Raw genomic sequence first — 23,411 nt, 5'->3', positions numbered from 1 at the left:
TTATTTTTGTTGTTATTGTTTTTGTTTTTGTTTGGGGGCCACATTCGGTGATGCTCAGGGGTTACTCCTGGCTATGCATTCAGAAATCACTCCTGGCTTGGAGGACCATATGGGTCACCAAGAGGTGGAACCACGGTCTGTCCTAGGTCAGCCATGTGCAAGGCAAACACTCTACCGCTGAGCCACTGCTCTGGCCCCCATTCCAGAGTTTTAAAGGGTGTGCATATTAAACCTTTATTTGTTGCCTAGGTCCCTTCCCTTTATGGTACTATTAATGATTTCTCTGTAGCTCTCAGTTGCGTCTTTCCCTCTAGGATGTTCTTCTAATTTTACCACTCATAATAATGCTGCATCACCTTGGTATTGGGGGAGGAGGGTATGTGCTGCCACCTGATGACTATTCAAGATTCTATTGGGCCTACTGCTCTCAAAGAGCCTAGCTCTGACTAATATCTTCTCCCATTAGCCCTGATCTGCAGAGAGCAACCAGTGACTTTCTTAGAGATGCTACCATCCTTTTCACTGGCACATTCCTTATTTCATGTGACAAATGTGAGAATGGCATCTGCTGCTGGATGTATATAGAGATATCAACTCTAGCATGCCCACTTTTCTGAATATTTTGGTTTCCTTTTCTGGTATCCTATGATACATTTGACCTTTCAATTTTGCATAGCATGGGGGCATTGCTTTCTTAAAACTTCTTAGATCATTCTGAAAACCTGTTAGCTTTATTTACTGGGTTTCTTGATAGGATATAAATACTACAGGACAGAAACATGCTGATATCAGTGAACCCTGCTTTGTAGAGTAATGCTTTCCTTCACCTCCTTCTTCAGCTCAGCACTCTGGGGACCAAATCACATACATATGATTCTGTTTTTTGCAGGTTAGTAGGTCTTCTACCTCCTTTAGGATGGGATTTCTTTTCTCCTTTGGCAGGCCCAGAATTTCCCCAGTGAGGTTATTTTGTGATCTTACTTATTGGTCTGGAAGAAAGGAGGAAAAGAGCAGGTAAGCGTGTGCATCCACTGCTCTGCATAGTAGTACATATATTTCTTCATTTTCAGGCAAGGAGGATGGGCAATTTCACAAACTCAAAATTTTTAGGTGATAAGGTTTGACGTTTGTAAGTACTACAAATTAAATGCTCCATCTAAAGTGTTGGGATCTGACTTCCCCATCATAGTTCATCATAGTTTGGCATAGCAAATTTGCCAGAGTTGAAAGTCAAACTTTTTGGAGTTCTGCTCCTTTGTTAATGAAGTCCTGAGCTTGGTTCTCTTTCTTTTTCATGAAGTTGCTACTATTCATCCTTAGCCTTAGCTTGGCTATTGATCATCTTCAACTAGCTTTTCATTGCCTTTCTCTGAAGCACAGATATACTTGATCAGAAGATATTCAGTCTAGGAAGAGGGGAGCTAGCTGAAAGGGCTGCAGCATAAACATTGCATGCTGAAGCCCAGGACCATTCTCCAACATCATATAAGCAGATCTGGGAGTAACTCCTGGGCAATAGTTGCCAATAGTTCCACATATCGGAATAGTTGGCAATAGTTCCACATATGGGAGCATCTCCTTGTGTGGCCACCACATAAAAAAGAGCTCTTCAACCCCATAATTTTGAAATGGCTATTTCCCTAGATTTAAGAAGTGCCTCATAGATTGCATCTTCTTCAGGTTCATCCCACCACCACTCCTGACACTTTTAGAGGTTGCACAGCTGTAGCACATGCCAGGCCCTATTAGGCTTCACCTGGGGGGAGAGAGGCTCAGTGCCAGCTGTCCTGTGGGTGATTCAATTTCATTAGCTCACACCACACTCCTGGGACTAATTACTTTAGTGCAGATTCCTTGGAAAACTCTGAGATGAAGATTTGCAAGCAGGACATTTATTAGGTAATAGCCCTTGGGATTAACACTGTGAAGGAGTGAAAGAGTAGGATTGAGCAGAAGTTGAACTAAAAGTAGTTAGAGCAAAGGTCTCAGTGGACTCCATGGAAGCTGAACCCTTAAGGCAGGGTTTTCAACCTTTTCACAGTGGCAGACAGGCATACCAGTCCTTAGAGTAGCAGTTACAACCAAGGTAGTAGACCAGTGGTTTTCAACCTTTCTACCATTTTGGATCTGCACGAATCTGTTGATGACAAGTGCCTTACAGGATCCAAGCTCTGTCTGTCTGTCTCTCTCTCCCCACCCCCTTCTCTCTCTGTCTGCCAGTCTTTCTGTCTGTCTCTAGTTCTGGGATGTGTTGTGACCCAATTGGAGCCAATTCTGTCACTGAGGACCATTCCTAGAAAGAAATTCAGTTGAGAGGTGTTGATGGTTACCAGCATCTGAGAAATAAGGCCCCTCCCTTCCGAGGAACCATGTGCTCTTTAGTATGCAAGGGGTGGGGTGGAGGAGTGAGTAGACTGGAGGGAATGTTGAATGCTGGGACTGGAATAAAATATTGAAGAAAAAATTGTCAGATATTGTTAAGTGAACAAAAATGAAGGGTGAATAAAAGATATGCCTTTTTTTTGGGCCACACCCAGTGACGCTCAGGGGGTACTCCTGGCTATGTGCTCAGAAATCGCTCCTGGCTTGGGGGACCATGTGGGACGCTGGGGGATCGAACTTCGGTCCGTCTTAGGCTAGTGTGGGCAAGACAGATATACCTTACTGCTTGCGCCAATGCTCCAGCCCCAAAAGATATGCCTTTGATAACGATCCCCAACACTGGTAGTTCCCCTAAACACTCTGGAAATGGACAGTATCGAGTGGGCAACAATAGGAGACAAATTCTACTCTGAAGTCAAAATCTATGCACCAGACTAGAGCAAGTGACTGGTTTTGCATGGGCTAAATTCAGATCGTAAATGTATTTTGTTTGGCTTCAGAGTTTAAAAAAAAATGAGTATTGGCCGCCATTCTGTAAAAGCTGGAAGAATTTATAATTTCAGATCTCCAATTTCTCTTGAGTAACTGAAAGCTCTAGCAATATGGCCAACATTCCTGCATGGCTGGACCTGTGTAGAAATGAGTGACAGCTGCCCCTTCAAGGGTAATCTGCTACTTAGTTCCCTGTCATCTCAGTACACTACCTTCTTTGACATTTTTTTTTCTTTATTTTGTTTTAGAATTCCTGCTTTGTTATGTACTGTCTACCATAGTTCATGCATGTCTACACACATATTTCTGTATTTGCTATGTGGGCACTTAATCTTAGTTTATCAAAATTAAGTAAATTTAATTGGAGAGTAATCTAGAGTAAAGTCCAGATCTCCAATATCATGAGAGGCTTTGCCCTCAGGAGGGACAGTGAGATAGTAAGTACAGATGAGGATGAATTAGTGAGTGGCAGGAACCTGAGTAAAATAAGAGCAGAGGGCAAGGACCTGAAGTTTGGGGTTTTTCTGTTAAAGAGGAGCTGGGTATTAAGGATGAAACCAGAGGAGAGAAAAGAAGCACAAAAGGTCATTGGTCAAGAAGGCTACTAGAGGCAAGGAGCCTAGAATTGGGGCACTTGTATCCGATCTAGCAAAGAAGATGAGGAAAACAGATTAAAAAGTCAGGGTGTGGGCTGGGGAGGTAGTACAGCAGAAAAGGCGCTCGCTTTGAATATATCCGACCTGATTCAATTCCTGGCATCACATAGGGTTCCTTGAACCTGCCAGGAGTGACCCCTGAGCTCAGAGCCAGGAATAATCCCTGAGCACTAGCAGTTGTGGCACAAACAAAACAAAACAGAATAACAGGGGCCAGAGAGATAGCACGGCGATAAGGAGTTTGTCTTGTATGCAGAAGGATGGTGGTTCAAATTCCGGCATTCCTTATGGTCCCCAGAGCATGCTGGGACGATTTCTGAGCATAGAGCCAGGAGTAGCCCCTGAGCACTGCTGGGTGTGACCCAAAAACAAAACCAAAAAATAAAACAATAACAACAACAACCCACTACCACCAAATAAAACAAAAAGATAGGGTAACAAGAAAACAAGGAGTTTTCAGAAGTAGTGTCTGAGAAGGAAGGGAAGATTCCGAGCCTGAAAGTTTAGCAGTGAAATAGAGAATGGGCCTCTGGGGGTGCAGGAATATTCTCTGGGCATATGAAAGCTTTTTTGGGGTCCTAGTTGGGGACAAACTAGATGATTATAATATTTATCATTTTCTTTAGCATTGTCATCTTGCTGACAGCATCCAAAAGAAGTGAGTCACTATACATATTGCATCCTTAAATGGACTAAAGAACTAGGCAAACCCAGCCCCTTGTTCTAGTAGAATAAAATATAAATTAAATATGTATTTTGGACAATCACCAACCAGCAGTGACTGAAAATGCCTCTTAGAGGCATCTCTGTATATGAGCTATTGTCTTTGCAGATTTCTTTGTTTTTGGTGTGGTAGAATTTAAACTCTGGTTTTGTTCCATCTTGTCACCCAATTTAGTGTCTTTTTATGGCCTAATGGGCAATTAATGAACGTGTGCTCAGAATGTGTAAACACATTTTATCATTAGCCCATGTAAAGTGTACTGAGAAAGACAGACTTAAAAATAACTTACTCCCAAGTTCCTGTGGGGTATAGATCATCTATTGTTTTATTTGTAATTCTCTTCCTGGAAAACCTTCCTAACCAATTCCACATGAAATCATTTCAAGTCTTGATAGAAGGGGCATAGGGAACGCTTTGTTTTAGGAGAGTCACTGAGTCTGTCACTATTGTCTCTGGACTCATCCTGTGCCTCCTGACTCTTAAAACTGGGACTGGAGCAAATCTCTTTGTTGAAAGTGAACCTCCTGAGACCTGATTCTTATCAGTTAGATGAGGGTGATAACTTTGGGGACGGTTTCCTAAAAAAAAAAAAAAAAAAAAAATCCAGTGGAATGATGAACATATTGAATTAAGCTTATATGCAAAATCTTATTAAAGTTTATTTTTTGGGGGGGAAGAAGATGGGCATACATCAACTTTTTCTATTCTCGACTGTACAAAAAAGTGCTGCTGGTTTTATTTTACGTCCCTCAACTAGATGTCTATCAGTTCAAGCAGAGGAAGTCTGGATTTAGGATTCTGGGGTGTCTAAGTACTTTTTTTTTGACAGCCACTGTATCTAGTCATGATTTTTGGAGCCGCTTAAAAGACAAAAAAAATATACAAGAATCATAGCTCCTCTCGGCCTTTGTCCAGTTGCTCAGAAGTCTCTAGCTGCTACGAGGAAAATGACCTGAATAAAAAACTGGGGGGCCTCATTTTTGGTGAGACGAGAGGGGCTCAGCCCACCAACCAACCAACCTCTCTAATAGCCCCAGCACAGCGGAGAGAGAACCATCCCAAACCGGAGGCAAGCGGGAGGAGGAGGAGCCTGGGACGCGAGCAGATTGCTCCCCCTAACCCCGCGGGGTCAGCAGCCGCGGGACTTTGGGCGGCCCAGAAGCCCAGAAGAGCCCCCAGGCTATTCATTCTCCATTGGCTCAACTAGGCGAGGCGAGGCCGCGGCGGCGAGAGAGACGCGCGCCTCCGGGAGAGGGGAGGAGGGAGGGAGGGAGGGAGGGAGCCGGAGGAGCTGGTGACGTCACCCCAGGCGGACTGGGCTTTTTTCATTAATGAAAGCGGCCGGCGCGCGCGCATGCGCGGCACGCAGGCAGGCCATCCGCCCGCCCGCCGTCCCTCCGGCTGCCCCCCTCCCCTCGCGCAAGCCGCGCTCTCCAGCTCTCGCCCGCCCGCCCGCTCGTTGGCTCGCTCGCTCGCTCATCCGCTCGCGCTCGCGCTCCCGCTTCCCGGGCCGGGGCTGTGGAAGGAAAAGGCTCCCACTTCCGGTGGGGTGTCATGGCGGCGTCTCGCGCTGGGATGGCCGTGGGGAGACGGCGCTAGCGGCGGGGCGTTGCGACCCGGAGGCCCCCCTCTCGCCCGCCCCCTCCCCGCCCTCCCGCCCTCCTCGCCGACGCCCCCTTCGGCCCCGCGTCGCTCTCGCTCTGCCCCTGGCCGTGCGGGAGGCCGGACGCGGGGGCGCCTCGTCCCGTCCCGTCCCGTCCGGGTCCCAGCCCTTTCCCATCCCTCGCCATCCGGCTCCATCCGCTCCCCTCCCGGCCCCGCCGCCGTGGGAACGTGCCGAGCCCGGCCCGCCTCGGCCCCCTCGGCCCGGCTCGCTCGCCTCCGCCGGCCCCGCCGAGCCCCGGCCGCGGGCGGAGGACATGGCCGCGCACAGGCCGGTGGAGTGGGTCCAGGCCGTGGTGAGCCGCTTCGACGAGCAGGTAACGGGCCCGGCGGGGGCGGGGCGGGGCGGGAGCGCCCGGGGGGACTCGGGGGGGCTCGCGGCCGTGGGGGGGGCCGAGGAGCGGAGGCGGCGGCTGGAGCTCGGGCTCCCCAGGCTTTGCCCGAGAGGGGGTGGGGCCTGCCCTGGCCACCCCTTCCATCCCTTTATCTCTGCCTTTCCTTCCTTCCTTCCTTCCTTCCTTCCTTCCTTCCTTCCTTCCTTCCTTCCTTCCTTCCTTTTCCTTCCTTCCTTCCTTTTCCTCCCTCCCTTCCTTCCTTCCTTCCTTCCTTCCTTCCTTCCTTCCTTCCTTCCTTCCTTCCTTCCTTCCTTCCTTTTCCTTCCTTCCTTCCTTCCTTCCTTTTCCTCCCTTCCTCCTTTCCTCCCTCCCTCCCTTCCTTCCTTCCTTCCTTCTTCCTTCCTTCCTTTTCCTTCCTTCCTTCCTTTTCCTTCCTTCCTTCCTTTTCCTTCCTTCCTTCCTTTTCCTTCCTTTCTTCCTTTTCCTTCCTTTTCCTTCCTTTCTTCCTTTTCCTTCCTTCCTTCCTTTTCCTCCCTTCCTCCCTTCCTTCCTCCCTCCCTCCCTCCCTCCCTTCCTTCCTTCCTTCCTTCCTTCCTTCCTTCCTTCCTTCCTTCCTTCCTTTTCCTCCCTTCCTTCCTTCCTTCCTTCCTTCCTTCCTTCCTTCCTTCCTTCCTTCCTTCCTTCCGCTGGCAGCAGGATAAGTTGACCCTCAAGAGGGGGAAGGCTTTTTTTGGGGGGGGGGGCTTTTGCAATCTGGCTTGAATCACCCACTCATTCCTCACCCACCCACCCCAATGCATTGATTTTTTTTTTTTTTTTGCATTTTTTTTTTAGGTGTGGGAATATGGAGGGGTTCCTTCCTCTTTCCCTCCTTGTGGGCCTCCTAAGCTAACCTAACCTGGGGAGGAGTAGCTAGCTAGGTGGTGGTGGTGGTGGTAGGAACCCCAAGCTTGCCTTCCCTCCCTCCCTCCCTCCCTCTCTTCCAGGCTGGTGTTCCCGCAATTGGAGAACGATAACATCCCGCCCCACCCCATTCCCCCCTTTTTCTCCCCCCCCCCCAGTCTCTTCTGCTTCCTCTCTTGGAAGAGGAAGAGGAGAAGAAAAGCTGGGAGACTCTCTCTTTTCCCCGCACAGGTTTCTTTACTTTCTGCTCCCCCACACTCCACCCCCGGGGTGCATGCAAAGCCTGTCCTCCGGAGCTCCTTCCACGCGCACACACCCCTTGGGTCTTGGATGTCCCCTCACACCCCATGGCTGATCCCCCCCCCCCTGGATGTGGCCCACACCTTGCAGTTGGATCTATCTGGACACCCTAGTTCTTGTGCCTTTTCCGCAGCTGAAGGTTTTTTCCCTGATCATGATCATTGCTTGTTTTATCCTCTCCTCTTCTTTACCAAGTGGTTTGAGAAGCTGGCTCTGGAGGGAGAGAATCTTGGGGAGTCAGGGAACTCGGGAGAAAGCAGAGTGGGGAACTGCTTCCGACACCCCGAGCAGAGTCAGCTGGGATGGGATCCCACATTCGCGTGTGTTGTGATTTTTTTTTTTTTTTTTAACTCTCACTTCTTGGTTGACAGGGGACTTTCATTGAGAATCTTAGGGGGTTGGAAATAAAGTTTCATAGCTTGAGGAGATGTCTATTGATTCCCTAGCTTAAGGAGGTGTTTATCTTTTTTCTTTTTTTTTTTTTGATTCCCTGAGTGTCACACACCAGGTCTAAGGATGGATGGAAGGAATGCATATGTGGGCCTGTTTTTATAAACTGGAAATCGACTTGTTTTTTTTTTTTTTTTAAACTGGAAATCAACTTTGTTTTCCCTTAGTACTTCGGCATAGTTGAAAGGTCCGGAGAGACTTTTCCAGCTGCAGTTCTACTTCTGGGCTTCTGTGATGGGGGGACTGTTTAGGATTTGAATAAATTTTATTTATTGAATGGCATCATAAAACTTGATTACGGGACTTGAATAGCTGAATTAAAGGGGAGGACCTATTTTTTTGGGGGGGGGGCACACCCCTCAGCGCTCAGGGTTTACTCCTGACTCTGTAATAGGGATACTCCTGGCTGGGGCTCAGGGGACTTTAGGAGTGCTGGGGCTAGAACCAGGTCGGCTGTATGCAAGGCAAGTGCCTTATCCTCTGTACTGTCTTCTGCCCCATCTATTTTATTTTTTTCCCAAACATTTTCTCACAGGACTCATAGCATTTCTTTTCTTTTTTAAATTTTTTGGGGAGGAGCCTGAGCGATAGTGCAGAGGCGTTTGCGGCTGACCCAGGACGGACCTGAGTTCCATCCCTCGGCGTCCCATATGGTCCCCCAAGCCAGGAACGATTTCTGAGTGCATAGCCAGGAGTCACCCCCGAGCGTCACCGGATGTGGCCCAAAAACAAAAAAAAAATTTTCTTGGGGGGAGGGCAGACTTGGCAGTGCTCAGGGGTAACTTCTGTCTCTGTACTCAGGAATCACTCCTGGCTGTGCTTAAGGGTCTTCATAGGATGCCTGGGATAGAACCCGAGTAGTCTGTATATAATAAGGCAAACATCCTAAGTGCTGTACTGTTTATTACTCTGTCCTCAGGACTTATAAATTTTGACCTACCTGAAAGATGAGGCATGTATATCTATGGAAATGGACAGAGGAATTGAGAAATTTGAGAAGAGATCAGAAAAATAAAATAGAGGGCCGGAGTGATAGATAGCATAGCAGGGAGGGCCTTTCCCTTGCACGCAGCTGACCCAGGTTCAATCCCCGGAGTGATTTTTGAGTGCATAGCCAGAAGTAACTCCTGAATGCCACCAGATGTGGCCCAAAAACAACAACAACAACAACAACAAAGAAAAATAAAATAGAACTAAGGAGTTGGAAGAGACTGAAGGATGTCTCACTTGAACATTTCATTCATCCTTCTGCTTTCAGATCAAAATATCTGAAATACTAGAGTATCCAATTTAAAATTTGATAGGAAAAAGCTTTCTTTTTACTCTAGAGATAGGAAGAACCCCCAAATCAAACCTATGTACAGTATAATCTGGATGCAGAAATTAAGGATTCTGTGGAGTCAAACCTCAATTCGTATTAAAAATTTTATTAATAGAGCTGGAGTGATAGCACGTACAAGGGTGTTTGTTTGCTTGTATACGGACAACCTAGGTTAGATCTCGGCATCCCCCCAAGCCTGCCAGGAATGATTCCTGAGGACGGAACCCGTAATAATCCCTGAGCACAATTGGCAGTGGCCTCAAAACAAGCAAAACAAGTTTTCTTAATAGGGCCAGAATGATAGTACAGTGTGTAGGGTGCTTGCCGTGCATGCTGCCAACCTATTTGATTCCTAGCACTCTACATGGTCCTTGGAACCTGCCATTAGTTAACTCCTGAGTGTAGAGCAGGAAGTAAATCCAGATCACTACCAGGTGTAGCCCCCAAACCAAAAAGAAAAACAACAAAATTTCCCTAATAGTAAAACTGTTTTACTCACTTTTTACCTGTTGATTTCTAGACTTACTGCATATAGAGAAAGACAGTTCTCTAATTTTAAGAGGAATGATTTTATTATATTCCCAATAATACAACTAAACCTTTCCTTTGTCTCTACTATTAAAAAAGACCAGTCTTAAGAAAATAGAAAAAAGGGGCCGGGCGGTGGCGCTAGAGGTAAGGTGCCTGCCTTGCCTGCGCTAGCCTAGGATGGACCTTGGTTCGATCCTCCGGCGTCCCATATGGTCCCCCAAGCCAGGAGTGACTTCTGAGTGACTTCTGAGCGCATAGCCAGGAGTAACCCCTGAGCGTCACCGGGTGTGGCCCAAAAACCAAAAAAAAAAAAAAAAAAAAAAAAAAAAAGAAAAATAAAAGACCAGTCTTTATGGTTTGTTATTTATATTATGATCATATCACCATCTATTAATTTAAGGAGATGAGTTTAAGCAGGATCATTAAAAACATTCCTTTTGTTGCAGTTAAGAGAAAGATACATAGGGCAAGTTATCCTTTGTATTTTTCTCTGACAAGGTTAAAGTTCATCAACTTTGGGGCCAGGTAGGTGGCGCTGGAGGTAAGGTGTCTGCCTTGCAAGCGCTAGCCAAGGAAGGACCGCTGTTCGATCCCCCGGCGTCCCATATGGTCCCCCCAAGCCAGGGGCGATTTCTAAGCACATAGCCAGGAGTAACCCCTGAGCGTCAAACGGGTGTGGCCCAAAAACCAAAAAAAAAAAAAAAAAAAAAAAAAAAGTTCATCAACTTTGAGATGTGAAGTATAAGGGTATTTAGTGTTTTTATTTTGAAGGTACTAACTTATAAGCATTGCTTTATTTTTTAAAAAAGTGATTGAAATTAAAATTAGTTTTGAGATGGAAAGTGAGAAAATGATAGCATAAAGAGGTTAAATGACTTTCCAAGGTCACTTAGAAAATCTGATAATAAGAGCCTTAGTATAAAAAGTATTGAATGAGGGGCCGGAGAGATAGCATGGAGGTAGGGTATTTGCCTTGCATACAGAAGGACGGTGGCTCGAATCCCGGTATCCCATATGGTCCCCGGGCCTGCCAGGAGCGATTTCTGAGCATAGAGCCAGGAGTACCCCTGAGCGCTGCCGGGTGTGACCCAAAAACCAAAAAAAAAAAAAAAAAAACAGAAAAACAAAACAAAAAAAAGCTTCTTTGTGGACCACAGCTGGTGGTGCTCAGAGGGTTACTCCTGGCAGTAGGGGCAGAGAGATAGCACATCGGTAAGGCATTTGCCTTGCATGCAGCCAATTCAGGGGTGACTGGTTTGAATCCTGGCACCCGATATTGTCCCTTGTGCCTACCAGGAGTGATTTCTAAGCTCAGAGCCAGGAGTAACTCCTGAGTGCCGCTGGATTTGACCCAAAACCCCACCCCCTCAACCTCTCCAAAAAAGAAAATTATTCCTGGCAGGCTCCAGGGACTATATGGGATGATGCCGGGGGTTTGATTGAACCCGGGTTGGCCGCTTGCAAGGCAAATGCCCTCCCCCTTTGCTATCCCTCAGGCCATGTAGAGAGAAGAGCATACATTTTTATTGAGTGGTGGAAAAAAGGCCCTGCATGTAGTGAGAGGGATTTGTGTAAGACTATTAAATGTTTTAACTGTTCTAAGTTTTTTTTTTTTTTTTGGGTCACACCTGGGGCAGCACTCAGAAATTGCCCCTGGCAGGCACAGGGGACCATATGGGATGCTGGAATTTGAACCACCGACCTTCTGCATGCAAGGCAAACACTTAACCTCCATGCTATCTCTCTGGCCCCTGTTTTAAGTATCTTTAATTTTTGGAATGTACCTGCTTTTGCTTAGGGCCCAATCAATTCATTGCTTAGGGATGCTCCTGTCTCTGCTTGAAGGAATGAAGATCTAACCTAGGCTGTCCTGCATATAAAATTGTGCTCCAACCCATCGAGTTATCTCTTTTTTAAGATTTAAACTTTGGATATATTTTCCGTACTTTATTTCACTGAATCCAGAGCGTAGTCAAGTTGCTTCATTTTTTGTGTGCTTGTGTTTTTTGGGCACCACAGCTGATTATGTTCAGAACTTTCTTCTAGCTCTGCTCTTGGGTCACACTCTTGGTGGCCCTGAGAATTGAACACAGGTCAGTCACATGTAAGGCATACAATTTACCCATTGTACTCTGCTTTTTATTATAGCTAAGACACATATTGGGCCAGAGAGCATGTGCATGTCTAATGAAGGCAACTCCATTTATGATGGAATTGGTGTTTTGGTTGAACTTTTGTTGTGATTAATGTAGAAATGTTTTACTAGCCACTGCTGATCTCTGTACTCCGTACTCTGGTGGGATTTTCTCAGCAGCTTAGGTCTACATCTAGTTAAAAGTAGTTGTGGAATTCTATTTTGATGTTTTGAGCTAAAGTTTTTGTTTCCCAGTGGGTAAAATAAAATGTAGGTAGTCTACCGTTATTGCATCTAGATCCAATATTTATGGTCTCTACTGGATAATTTTTAACATTTCTAAAAGTAAATACTTCCTTGATCAGGTAAATGATAGTTGTAAAGATGGATAGCAAGACATCGGGACTTTTATTTTCAGTCTTTTTTGTTTGTTTGTTTTTGGGCCACACCCAGCTGTGCCTCAGGGGTTACTCCTGGCTCTGCACCCAGAAATTGCTACTTGCTGGCTCTGGGGACCATATGGGATTCTGGGGATTGAACCCAGGTCCGTCCCTGGTGGGCCACATGCAAGGCAAACTCCCTGGTCGGCCACGTACAAGGCCAAACGCCCTATCGCTGTGCTATCACTCCAGTTCCTATTTTCACTCCTGCTTTATTTTGAGTTCTAAGCCAAATTTCTAAATCAAAATAGGCTTAGGGATGTAATTCTAAGTTGGGGCTTATTAACCAAGTTAACAAATTAGAACCTTTTAATGTGTGTCAATTAGTTGTTTGTACTCTAACCAGTCTCATTTTTGAAAGGAAATAAAGGAAGATTTAAAAAAAAAGAAATATGAAAACCATGTCCTCAACTTTCTTGTAAATAATTCATTTAAGTATGTATATTATTCACAGCTGGACAAATAAAATAGTTAATTAAAAATTTGTTTTTTTGTTTTTGTTTTTGTTTTCTGGGTCACACCCGAGAGTGCTCAGGGGTTACTTCTGGCTCTACGCTCAGAAATTGCTCCTGGCAGGCTGGGGGACCATATGGGATGTTGGGATTCGAACCACTGTCCTGCATGCAAGGCAAATGCCCTACCTCCATGGTATCTCTCCAGCCCAATTAAAAAAATCTTAAGGACATACGTTAGAGCAAATGCTGATTTTGATTTGTAATGATTTTTAATATTGCTGTAAACTAATAAGAATATTATAATATATGTAACATAAAATTTGCAATTTAAAATAATATGGAGGGCCTGGAGAGAGAGTTCAGAGGGTTAGGCCCTTGTCTTGCAAGCAGCTGGCCTACATTCAATCCTAGCACCCACATATAGTTCCCCTAAGCACCTCAAGGAATTACAGACCCAGGAGTAAGCTCTGCCTGAGCACTGCCTATTGTGGCCCATAAACAAACGAACAAACAAAATTATCTAGACTGACTGATAAACAGTATATCAATTGTTTAGATTGGTAAAACTGTGAGGGAATTTTAAATTAATAAAAGCAAGTAGTTATATGAAAAAATGCTTTCATCATTTATCAGGAAATGCACATGAACAGCAAAATATTGGCACTGATGAAAAAGAACAAAAACAATCAGTGCTAGTGTGTTTGTGGGAAAAAAAGCAAGCCCTATCTACTATTGGTGGGAATGGCTACTGAGTCAACTTGTTTATGAAAATAAAGGCACTTCTCAAAAAACTAAGAATAGAACTTATGGGCCCAGAGAGATAGCACAGCGGTGTTTGCCTTGCAAGCAGCCGATCCAGGATCAAAGGTGGTTGGTTCGAATCCCGGTGTCCCATATGGTCCCCCGTGCCTGCCAGGAGCTATTTCTGAGCAGACAGCCAGGAGTAACCCCTGAGCACTGCCGGGTGTGGCCCAAAAACCAAAAAAAAAAAAAAAAAAAATAGAACTTACATATAACCCAACAATTCTGCTTCTTGGCATTTACCTCAAAATCCACCCCCCCCAACACCATTTTAAAAAGACTTGCACCTATATTACAGCTCTATTCACAAAAGTTCCAAGACCTGGAAGTAAACAATGACTAGATAAAGAAATCTTGGTATTTATACACAATGGAATACTACGGGTGTGTTCTTTACATGACTGAAACCCAAACACAATCATGTATGTAATCAAGGTGTTTAAATAAAAAAAAATATATATATATAAATAAAAGAAAAAAATGAAATAATGCAACTTGCCTCTACAGGGTTGGGAGAGTGAAGTCAGTGGAAAGAAGATAGAATGATCTCTGTTAAATGTAGGATATAAAGAAACAGGGAACAATAAATGACCCTAGAAAACAGAACTGGAGAGTTGATCTGCAGAACTGAGCTTGGGGGTGAGGTACGGAAAGGGGTCCTTAAGACATTTGTGGAGGGACGTGGGCACACTGGTGGTGGGTGTGGTATTGGAATTATATATGAAATTGATTGATAGCACTGTAAATCACGTTTCATCAGTAATAATGGAAGAGGGGAGAGATTGTAGGATCTGAGACAGGTGAGAGTAAAGAAAAAAGATAAGTTCTAGTTTTGTTGCTGAAATGTGGTTCATTATTTTTTATGAAAAAGTATTAAAAATGAATACTTTTACAGTGAGGGATATATTTTATGCTGAGAAAAAGTGATTGTTATTTTGTAACTAATCTTTTATTTATTTATTTTGGTTTTGGGGCCATATCTAATGATATTCAGGTCTTTCTCCTGGCTCAGGGATTACTTCTGGAGGGGTTTTGGGGACCATAGGGGTTTCAGGTAATGAATCTATGTCATCTGTGTACAGATGTACTGTACTTCTCTCCAACTCCTTGTAACTCATCTTTTAAAAAAAAAAGAGTCTGGGGCCGGGAAGGTGGCGCTAGAGATAAGGTGTCTGCCTTGTAAGCGCTACCAAGGAACGGACCGCGGTTCGATCCCCCGGCGTCCCATATGGTCCCCCCAAGCCAGGGGCGATTTCTGAGCACATAGCCAGGAGTAACCCCTGAGCGTCAAACGGGTGTGGCCCAAAAACAAAACAAAAACAAAACAAAAACAAAAAAAAAAGAGTCTTCCAAATAGTGCTCAATTCATTGTTCTTTTTCTTTTACTTCACCTTATCTAGCATTTAATATAGTCCTATGTGAACATCCTTTTCACTTCAGACTTTTGTTTTTTTCTTTTTAGAACAGTTTGGGCATTTCCCTAGTCCTGTGTTTTTCTCTTTTTGTATCAATCTTTTTCTTCCCTTTTCTTGCCAGATACCTGCTACCTTAACTGTTTTATTTCTTTAAAGTATTTTTAGGGGCCGAACAATAGCATAGCAGTGTAGGGCATTTGCCTTGCAGGTGGCCAAACCAGGACGAACTCTGGTTTGATTCCTGGCATCCCATATGGTCCCAAGCCTACCAGGAGTGATTTCTGAGTGCAGGGTCAGGAGTAACCCCTGAGTGCCCCAGGGTGTGATTAAAAAAATTTTTTTTTTCTCTTAAATTTAATTATTTTTGGTTTTTGGGCTAGATGCTCAGGGCTTTCTCCTGACTCTGCACTCAGGAATTAACTCCTGTTCAGGGGATGCTGGGGAGGCAGATTCTGCCTTGTTCCACACAAGCCATGTACTGTCTCTTCAGTGCCTTTTGGTTTTTGATCTACACCTGGATGTGCTCAGAGCTTATTACTGGCTCAGTGCTCAGGGATCATTCTTGGCAGTGCTTGGGATACCATAGGCTGTGCCAGGGATCAAACACATCAGGTTGGCTGTATGCGAGGCAAGAGCTTGATAACTGAAAAGTAGCCTCTGTGTTCCTTCTGGGTTGCTCCTTTCTTGAAAATGATTCTGTCTGGCAAAGTATATTACTTGCTCAACTATTATGCCATTGTGGTATTCCATTATCTCTTAGAAAAGTTTCCTTAAGTTTTCAAGACAAAATTACTTGTCTTATGTATATATCCGTAGATCCTTATATGTTGATGTTCCCATTGATCCTTAGGCAGATTTATTTTTTCCCGTCATACCATACTGCATGCACATCTTAAAACTTGAAATTCTTAAGTTAGGACCTGAGTTTTGTTCTATTTACTGGCTCAGGCTTTATGCTAGTTATCTCTCTAAGGATTCTAGATTTCATCATCTATCAGGTCTTTCGGGATTTGATTCTACTTAATTTACAAACTGTTTCTCACTTTGTCACTGTATGTTTCTTTGTTCCAGCCAATTTGTCTTTTTCTCTTATATGTATAACATGTTTCTCCTTTCTTCACAGCCTTTTTGTTTTTAATTGGCACAATTGGCAGTGCTCAGAGGCTCTTCCAGGCTTAATGCTTGGTGTGTTGTTCCCATCAAGTGTTCCAGGGACTGTGTAGTGCTGGGATTGATCTTGGGTCTCTGGCCTGTAATGCATGTACTGTATAGTACTTTGAGCTATCTCCCTGGTCTAGTCACAACTTTTCTTTATGCTGGCTTCTGCCTGAATGCTTTCATTCTTTCTTCATACTCTTATTTTCTTTTCCCTTTTTCTTTGCCACACCTGGACTGTTCAAGGTTTACTTTTGGTTCCACATTCAGGGAGGTGTGGGGGTCTATATAGGGTGCTGGTGATTGAACTCAATTCAACTGTGTGCAAGCCAAGTATCCTACTCTGTACAATGGATCTGGCCTCGTTTTCATGTTTTTTCTAATTCCTATCTACATTATCCTGCTCAAGTCTCATTTTCCTTATGATAACTTGTTTGATTAAATTTAGTTCATTTTAACTTCTTTTTTGTTTTGTTTTTGGGCCACATCCAGTGGTGCTCAGTGGTTATTCTTGGCTCTGTGCTCAGAAGTCGCTCCTGGCAGGCATGGGGACCATATGGAATGCCAGGATTTGAACCACCATTGTCCTGGATCAGCTGCGTGGCAGGCAAACACCCTACCACTGTGCTATCTCTCTGGCCCTTGCACTAGCCTTTTTAGGCATCTTTGTGATCCCAAGATTTATATATTTTCTTTATTGTTTATTTATTGATTATGGCGATTTTATTAAATAATGGAATTTGAGTAGACTCTGGTTATTTCCTGCTATGCATTTTAGCTATAATACATTTTAGTTCTGAGAAATTCACTGACCAATACCCTAGGTATGGAGAGCATCATTATATAACCAGTTAAGTCATAGATAGCTTACTTGAACTTCTTTTTTTGTTTGCTTGTTTTTGGACCACATCTGTTGGTGGTCAGGGCTTACTCCTGGCTCTATGCTCAGGGATCACTTCAGGCATGTTGAAGGCAAGCACCTGATCTGGAAATCACTGATGAACCAAAGAATAATAATTAAAAAAAGTATTTGTAGTGGGGGCTGGAATGATAGTTCAGTGGGTAGGATGTTAGCCTTGCATGTGACCAACATGGATTCAATCCCCGGGATCCCATATGGTCCCAGAGCCCTCAAGGAGTGATTTCTGAGCACAGAGCCAGGAGTAACCCTGGGCATCACTGGGTATAGCCCAAAAACCAAAAATAAAACTATTTATACACATGTTCTCTAGTGTGCATATGTGTAGTGCACATATAAAAGAGATGGGAAGTATAGGTAAACTTTATTTTGGTAAAGCAAAACTTTTATTTCAGAAATAGGAGAGAAGTAAAGAAAAAGAATTACATAACTCATGTTGGTATAAGGGTAATCTCAGAGTTGGAATGTATTCCACTTTTGTAAATTGATTTTTATATGATTTCCCCAAATAACTCTAGCTTGTGGGCTTTCTGTGTGGATAAAACTTTCTCAGGCATTGTTAAGGAAAAAGAAATTTGAACCTTTGGTGTTTTTCAGTCTTGTCAAGATCTTTGTTTCCTGGGGCCAGAGTGATAGCATAATGGTAGGGTGTTTTGCCTTGCTCACAGCCGACCTGGGATGGACTTGGGTTTGAGTCCCTGCATTCCATATGGTCTCCTGAGCCTGCCAGGAGTTATTTCTGAGCGCAGAGCCAGGAGTAACCCCTGAGCGCTGCTGGGTGTGGCCCCAACTACCCCCTCCCCCACAAAAAAAAGATCTTTGTTTCCTGCTAAAGTTTCTCTGTCTTGATGTGGTACAGTCTTCTGTGAGAGCGATAATAGTTTTTTTTCCCCCCATGCTGGTGGCCCTCAGGAATTACTCCTGGCTTTGTGTTCAGAAATTACTCTTGGCAGACTTGGAGACCATATCGTATGCTGGGTATTGAACCCAGGTTGGCCACATGCAAGGCAAATGCCCTACTCGGTGGTATTGCTCTAGCCCCCAGTAATACATTTTTTTAAATCAAATTACATGAGTTAAAAGGTTGTTTGTTGATTGTTGGGTTTCAGTTATACAATGTACCTATAGCCATCCCTTAACCATTATTCATTTTCCCCCATCAATTTTCCCCAGTTCCCCTCTAGTTCCCTAGTCTACAGAGTCTGCCTCTCTTGCAGACCCTTTTCTTTTTTGGCTACACTCCTGGCTTTGCGCTCAGAAATCACTCCTGGCAGGCTCTGGGGATGCGGTTATTGAACCCAGGTCGATCGAGTGCAAGGCAAATGCCCTATCTGGTGTGCTATTGCTCTTTCCCCTTTTTATTTATTTCTTTTAGACACCATGGTTTGCAACACTGTTCATGTAAGGCTATTATGCGTATCACTTGATTTCTTTTCAATTCCTACTTTTTGTCCCTAGTGCTCATTTCTGACTATTATTGTCGTAGTGGTCTCTTCTCTGTCTCTTCCCCATAATTTCTATTGTTTTTGGGTATTATTCCCATACTATGTTTTTTCTTTTAATGTCCTGCAGATGAATGTGATCATTCTATGTGTGTCCCTCTACCTCTGACTCATTTCAGTCAGCCTGATACTCTCCATGTCTGTCCAAGTCTAAGCAAATTGTTCCTAACAGGTGTATAGTATTATGTTGTGTAGATGTACCATAATTTCCTTATCCACTCATCTGTTCTTAAGCACTTGGGATGTTTCCAGATTCTAGCTAATGTGGATAGTGCTGCAATGAACATAGGAGTGCAGATGTCTTTTTTGCATTGTGTGTTTGGGTCTCAAGGGTATATCCCCAGAAACAATATTTATTGCTGGGTCAAAGGAAGCTCAATTTCTAGCTTTTTGAGGAAAGTTCATGTTGTTTTCCAAAAAGGCTGGACCAATTGCCTTCCTACCAATAGTGACTGAGAATCCTTTTCTCCCTGCATCCGTGCCAGCACCGGTTGTTCTTGTTCTTCTTGATGTGTGCCAGTCTTTGTGGTGTGAGATAATATCTCGTCATTATTTTGATTCTCATCTCTCTAATGATTAATGATATGGAGCATTTTTTTGTGTGCCTTTTGGCCATCTCTTTCTTCTTTGAGGAAATTTCTATTCATCCCTCCCTCCCTCCCTCCCTCCCTCCCTCCCTCCCTCCCTCCCTCCCTCCCTCCCTCCCTCCCTCCCTCCCTCCCTCTCTCCCTCCCTTCCTTCCTCTCTTCCTTCCTCATGAGTTAGCCCTCAAAAATTACTCCTAGCAAGCTCAGGGGACCAGTATGGGATGCTGGGAATCAAATCTGGGATTTTTGCATGCAAGGTAAATGTCCTATCCCCTGTGCTATCACTTCAGCCCCATCTTCTTCCTATTTTTTGATGGGGTTGAATTTTTTTCTTGTTAGCTTAACCAAGATATATAAATGAATTATATATGTTAGATTACGAACCTCTTATCAGATGGCTACTGGGTGAATAATTTCTCCTGTTTTGTGAGCTGTCTTGTATCCTGACCATTGTTTCCTTTGAGGTGAGGATGCTTCTTAATTTTATATAGTTCCATTTATCTTTGCTTCCACATTTTTGGTCAGTAGTTTTTCATCCTTGAAGATGCCTTTAGGGCCCGGAGAGATAGCACAGCGGCGTTTGCCTTGCAAGCAGCTGATCCAGGACCAAAGGTGGTTGGTTCGAATCCCAGTGTCCCATATGGTCCCCCGTGCCTGCCAGGAGCTATTTCTGAGCAGACAGCCAGGAGTAACCCCTGAGCACCGCCGGGTGTGGCCCAAAAACCAAAAAAAAAAAAAAAAAAAAAAAAAAAAAAAAAGAAGATGCCTTTAGCTTCAATGTCATGGAGAGTTCTTCCTACATTATCCTCTGTACCTTATGGTTTCAAGTCTAATATCAAGGTTTTTAATGCATTTTGATTTGACTTTTGTGTATGGTGTTTTAAAGAGGTCTGAGTTCATTTTCTTGCATGTAGCTGACTGTTTTCCCCAAAACTTGTTGAAGAGGCTTTTCTTGATCCACTTCACATTTTTTGCTCCTTTTTTTTTTCTTTTCGGGCCACACAGGGTGACGCTTAGGGGTTACTCCTGGTTATGTGCTCAGAAATTGTTCTTGGCTTGGGGGTCATATAGGACCCTGGGGGATCGAACTGCAGTCTGTCCTACGTCAGCCACGTGCAAGATAAATGCCCTACTGCTTGTACCACTGCTCCGGTCCCCACATTTTTTGCTTTTTTATAAAAAATGAACTTACATTTTTATTCCACTCACCTGAGAATCAGTCTTTATTCCACTACCATAACATTTTAGTTACTGTTGCATTGAAGTACGATTTGAAGTTGGGGAAAGTGAAGCCTCCCATCTTCTTTTCCCCAAGGATAGCTTTAGCCATTTGTGGAAGTTTATTATTCCCTATGAATTTCAGAGGTATTCTATTTTTTTGAAAAATGGGTATCCTTTTAGGGACTGCATTAAATTCATACAGTGCGTTGGAGAGCATTTATCACTTTAATGATGTTGATCCAGTGTGTGAGCAAGAAATTTCTTTAAGTACTTTTCTTTTTGTTGTTTTTGGGCTACACAGGCAATGCTCAGGGACTACTTTTGGCTCTGTGATCAGGAATCACTTCTTGCAGGCTTGGAGGACCATTTGGGATGCCAAGGATGAAACCTGAGTTGTCTGAGTGCAAAGCAAACGCCCTACCTGTTATGCTATTACTCCAGCTCCTGTTTTGTTGTTTTCTTTGTATAGAACTTTCACCTTGCTAGTTAAGTTGATTCTGAGGTACTTGATTTTCTGAGACACAATTGTGAATGGGATTTAAAAAAAAACAACTCTTCTCTTTCATTATTTGTAGATAGGAAAGCCAGAGACTTTTGCATGTTAATTTTGTAGCCTATCACTTTACTATAAAAAAAGTATTGTTTCACAGTAAGGTGTATGCCTGATATGTGGCTAGACAGGACAGACCCTCGTTTGAATCTTGGCATCCCATCCCTGGCTAGGAGGACCATGAACCTGGGTCTGTCCCAGGTTGTCCATGTGCAAGACAAACACCCTACTGCTATACTGTCGCCTTGCCCCACTCTCAACCAGTTTTTATACTGACTAATCACACTCCCATTTTGTTTTTAGTGATCAGGTTTTTTGTTTTGTTGTTGTTGTTTGGTTTTTGGGTCATACCCAGAGGTGCTCAGGGGTTACTTCTGGCTTTGCACTCAGAAATTACTCCCAGGCTCTGGGGACCATATGGGTGCCGGGAATCAAACCCGGGATCGTCCTGGCTTGGCTGCATGCAAGGCACGCCCTACCGCTGTGCTATCGCTCCAGCCCCATGGAAGTGATTTTGTTTCTTCAATTTTCTGAAAGAGCCTGAACAGAATTGGTAGTAGTAGATCCTTTTTAAAGAATTAATGGAATTCATAGTGAATCCATCTGGGGCCAGACCTTTGTTTTTTTTGGGAAGGAAGACGATTGTCATTTTAATTTCCTCAGTAGTGATACGTCTGTTCAGGTATTCCAAATCGTCTTGATTCAGTTGTGGGAAGCTATAAAAGTCCTGAGGATTTATGTTTCTTCTAGGTTCTCTTGTTTTGTGGCATAGAGGGATTTGTTTCTTCTAGGTTCTCTTGTTTTGTGGCATAGAGGTTCTCAAAGTAATCTCTGATAGATTGACTAATCTATGATCTCTGACTTTCCATGGCGTCTGCTGTGATTTCCCTCTTTTGTTTCTGATTTAGTTTTTCTTTCTTTGTGAGTCTTACTACTGGTTTATTGATCTTGTTTATTTTTTCAAAGAACCAACTCTTGGTTTTATTTATCCTTTGAATTTTTTTTTGTTTGTTTGTTTTTGGGCCACACTCAGGGGTTACTCCTGGCTATGTGCTAAGAAGTTGCTCTTGGCTTAGGGGACCATATGGGATGATGGGGGATCGAACCTCTGTCTGTCCTAGGTTAGTGCATACAAGGCAGATGCTTTTACCATTGGTCTGGTGCCTATCCTTTGGATTTTTTGCGGGGATTCCAGTTCATTAATTTCTGCTCTTTTATTTATTTCCTCCTGCCTGCTTTGTGGTCCTTTTGTTGGTGATTTTTTTCAGTTCTTAAGTTATGCAGTCAGGTTGTTTAGGACCCTCTTCCTTTCTGATGAATGCTTGCAAATTATAAACTTTCCTCAACACTGCTTTTGCTTTCTCTCACAAGTTCTGGTATTTGAATCCTCATTCTCATTGATTTCCAGGAATCTTTTGATTTTTTTTTTCTTTGATTTCCTCTGACTCACTGAATATTCAGCAATGACCTATTTAGTTTTCAGTTGTTTGCTTTGTTCCTCCATTTCTGTTTGTGATTAGCATATATTTTCAGTGCTTCATAGTCAGTAAAGGCCTAATTTCTATCATCTTTGTGGAGGTATGTTTTCTGTTCCAGCATGTGATCTAATCTGTAGACTCTCCTATGTGCACTAGAGAAGAATGTGTATTTGCTTTTAGAGGATGAAAATAATATATCTAATAAACCCCACTTTACTATTTCTTTCTTCAAAGCAATTATTTCCTTATTGAGCTCTAGTCTATTGACCTATCGTGAAGTGACATGACATAGCAGGGTTCAAATTTACTACTGTTTGGTGTAGCTTACTGTCAATGTCTTTCAAGTCTATGAGCAATTTTTTAATTATTTTGCTGGTCCCTCGTTATGTGCATATGTATTTAGGAGTATGAGTTCTTCATGGTATACTTGTCCCTTGATCATTAAGAAATTACTTTTAGGGGCCGGCGAGGTGGCGCTAGAGGTAAGGTGTCTGCCTTGCAAGCACTAGCTAAGGAAGGACCTCGGTTTGATCCCCCAACATCCCATATGGTCCCCCCAAGCCAGGGGCAATTTCTGAGCTCTTAGCCAGGAGTAACCCCTGAGCATCAAACGGGTGTGGCACGAAAAAAAAAAAAAAAGAAATTACTTTTGAAGGGGATATGCATGGCACCTCGTCATTAACAGTAGTGTAAACCACAGAGTCAACTGGAAAGAAAGATAGAAATAAAACGTCTGTCCTAGAGGCAGGTGGGAGTGCCGGAGAGAAACTGAAGACATTGGTGGAGAAAAAAGTACACTAGTGAAGAATGGTGTACATTCTATATGATAGGAGCTCAGTCATGAACAATTTTGTAACTATGGTGCTAAAATAAAGTAACATATATATATGTATAAATATATAAAAGAAATGGCCTTTGATTTCTCGTATAACCTTTTTGAGCCTAAAGTCTATGATGTCTGATAGTAGTATGGCCATCCTGTCATTTTTGAGGCTGTT

At 43.5% G+C, this 23,411-nt stretch overlaps 1 protein-coding gene across 1 annotated transcript in view; it reads left to right on the top strand.

The window, feature by feature from the left end:
• Window positions 1–6,026: 6,026 nt before the first annotated feature.
• NF1 (neurofibromin 1) overlaps window positions 6,027–23,411 on the top strand; it is a 304,781-nt gene continuing 287,396 nt past the window's right edge. Inside the window, 1 exon segment of the mRNA XM_049772767.1 lies at window positions 6,027–6,233. Within this exon segment, the coding sequence (XP_049628724.1) occupies window positions 6,174–6,233 (60 nt within the window). The 5' untranslated portion in view covers window positions 6,027–6,173.

This window comes from Suncus etruscus, chromosome 1 (genome assembly GCF_024139225.1).
Source record: "Suncus etruscus isolate mSunEtr1 chromosome 1, mSunEtr1.pri.cur, whole genome shotgun sequence".
In the NCBI taxonomy this organism is placed as follows: domain Eukaryota; kingdom Metazoa; phylum Chordata; class Mammalia; order Eulipotyphla; family Soricidae; genus Suncus; species Suncus etruscus.
Note: the sequence above shows the minus strand (reverse complement) of the source record. Positions and strands in the feature narration are given on the sequence as shown.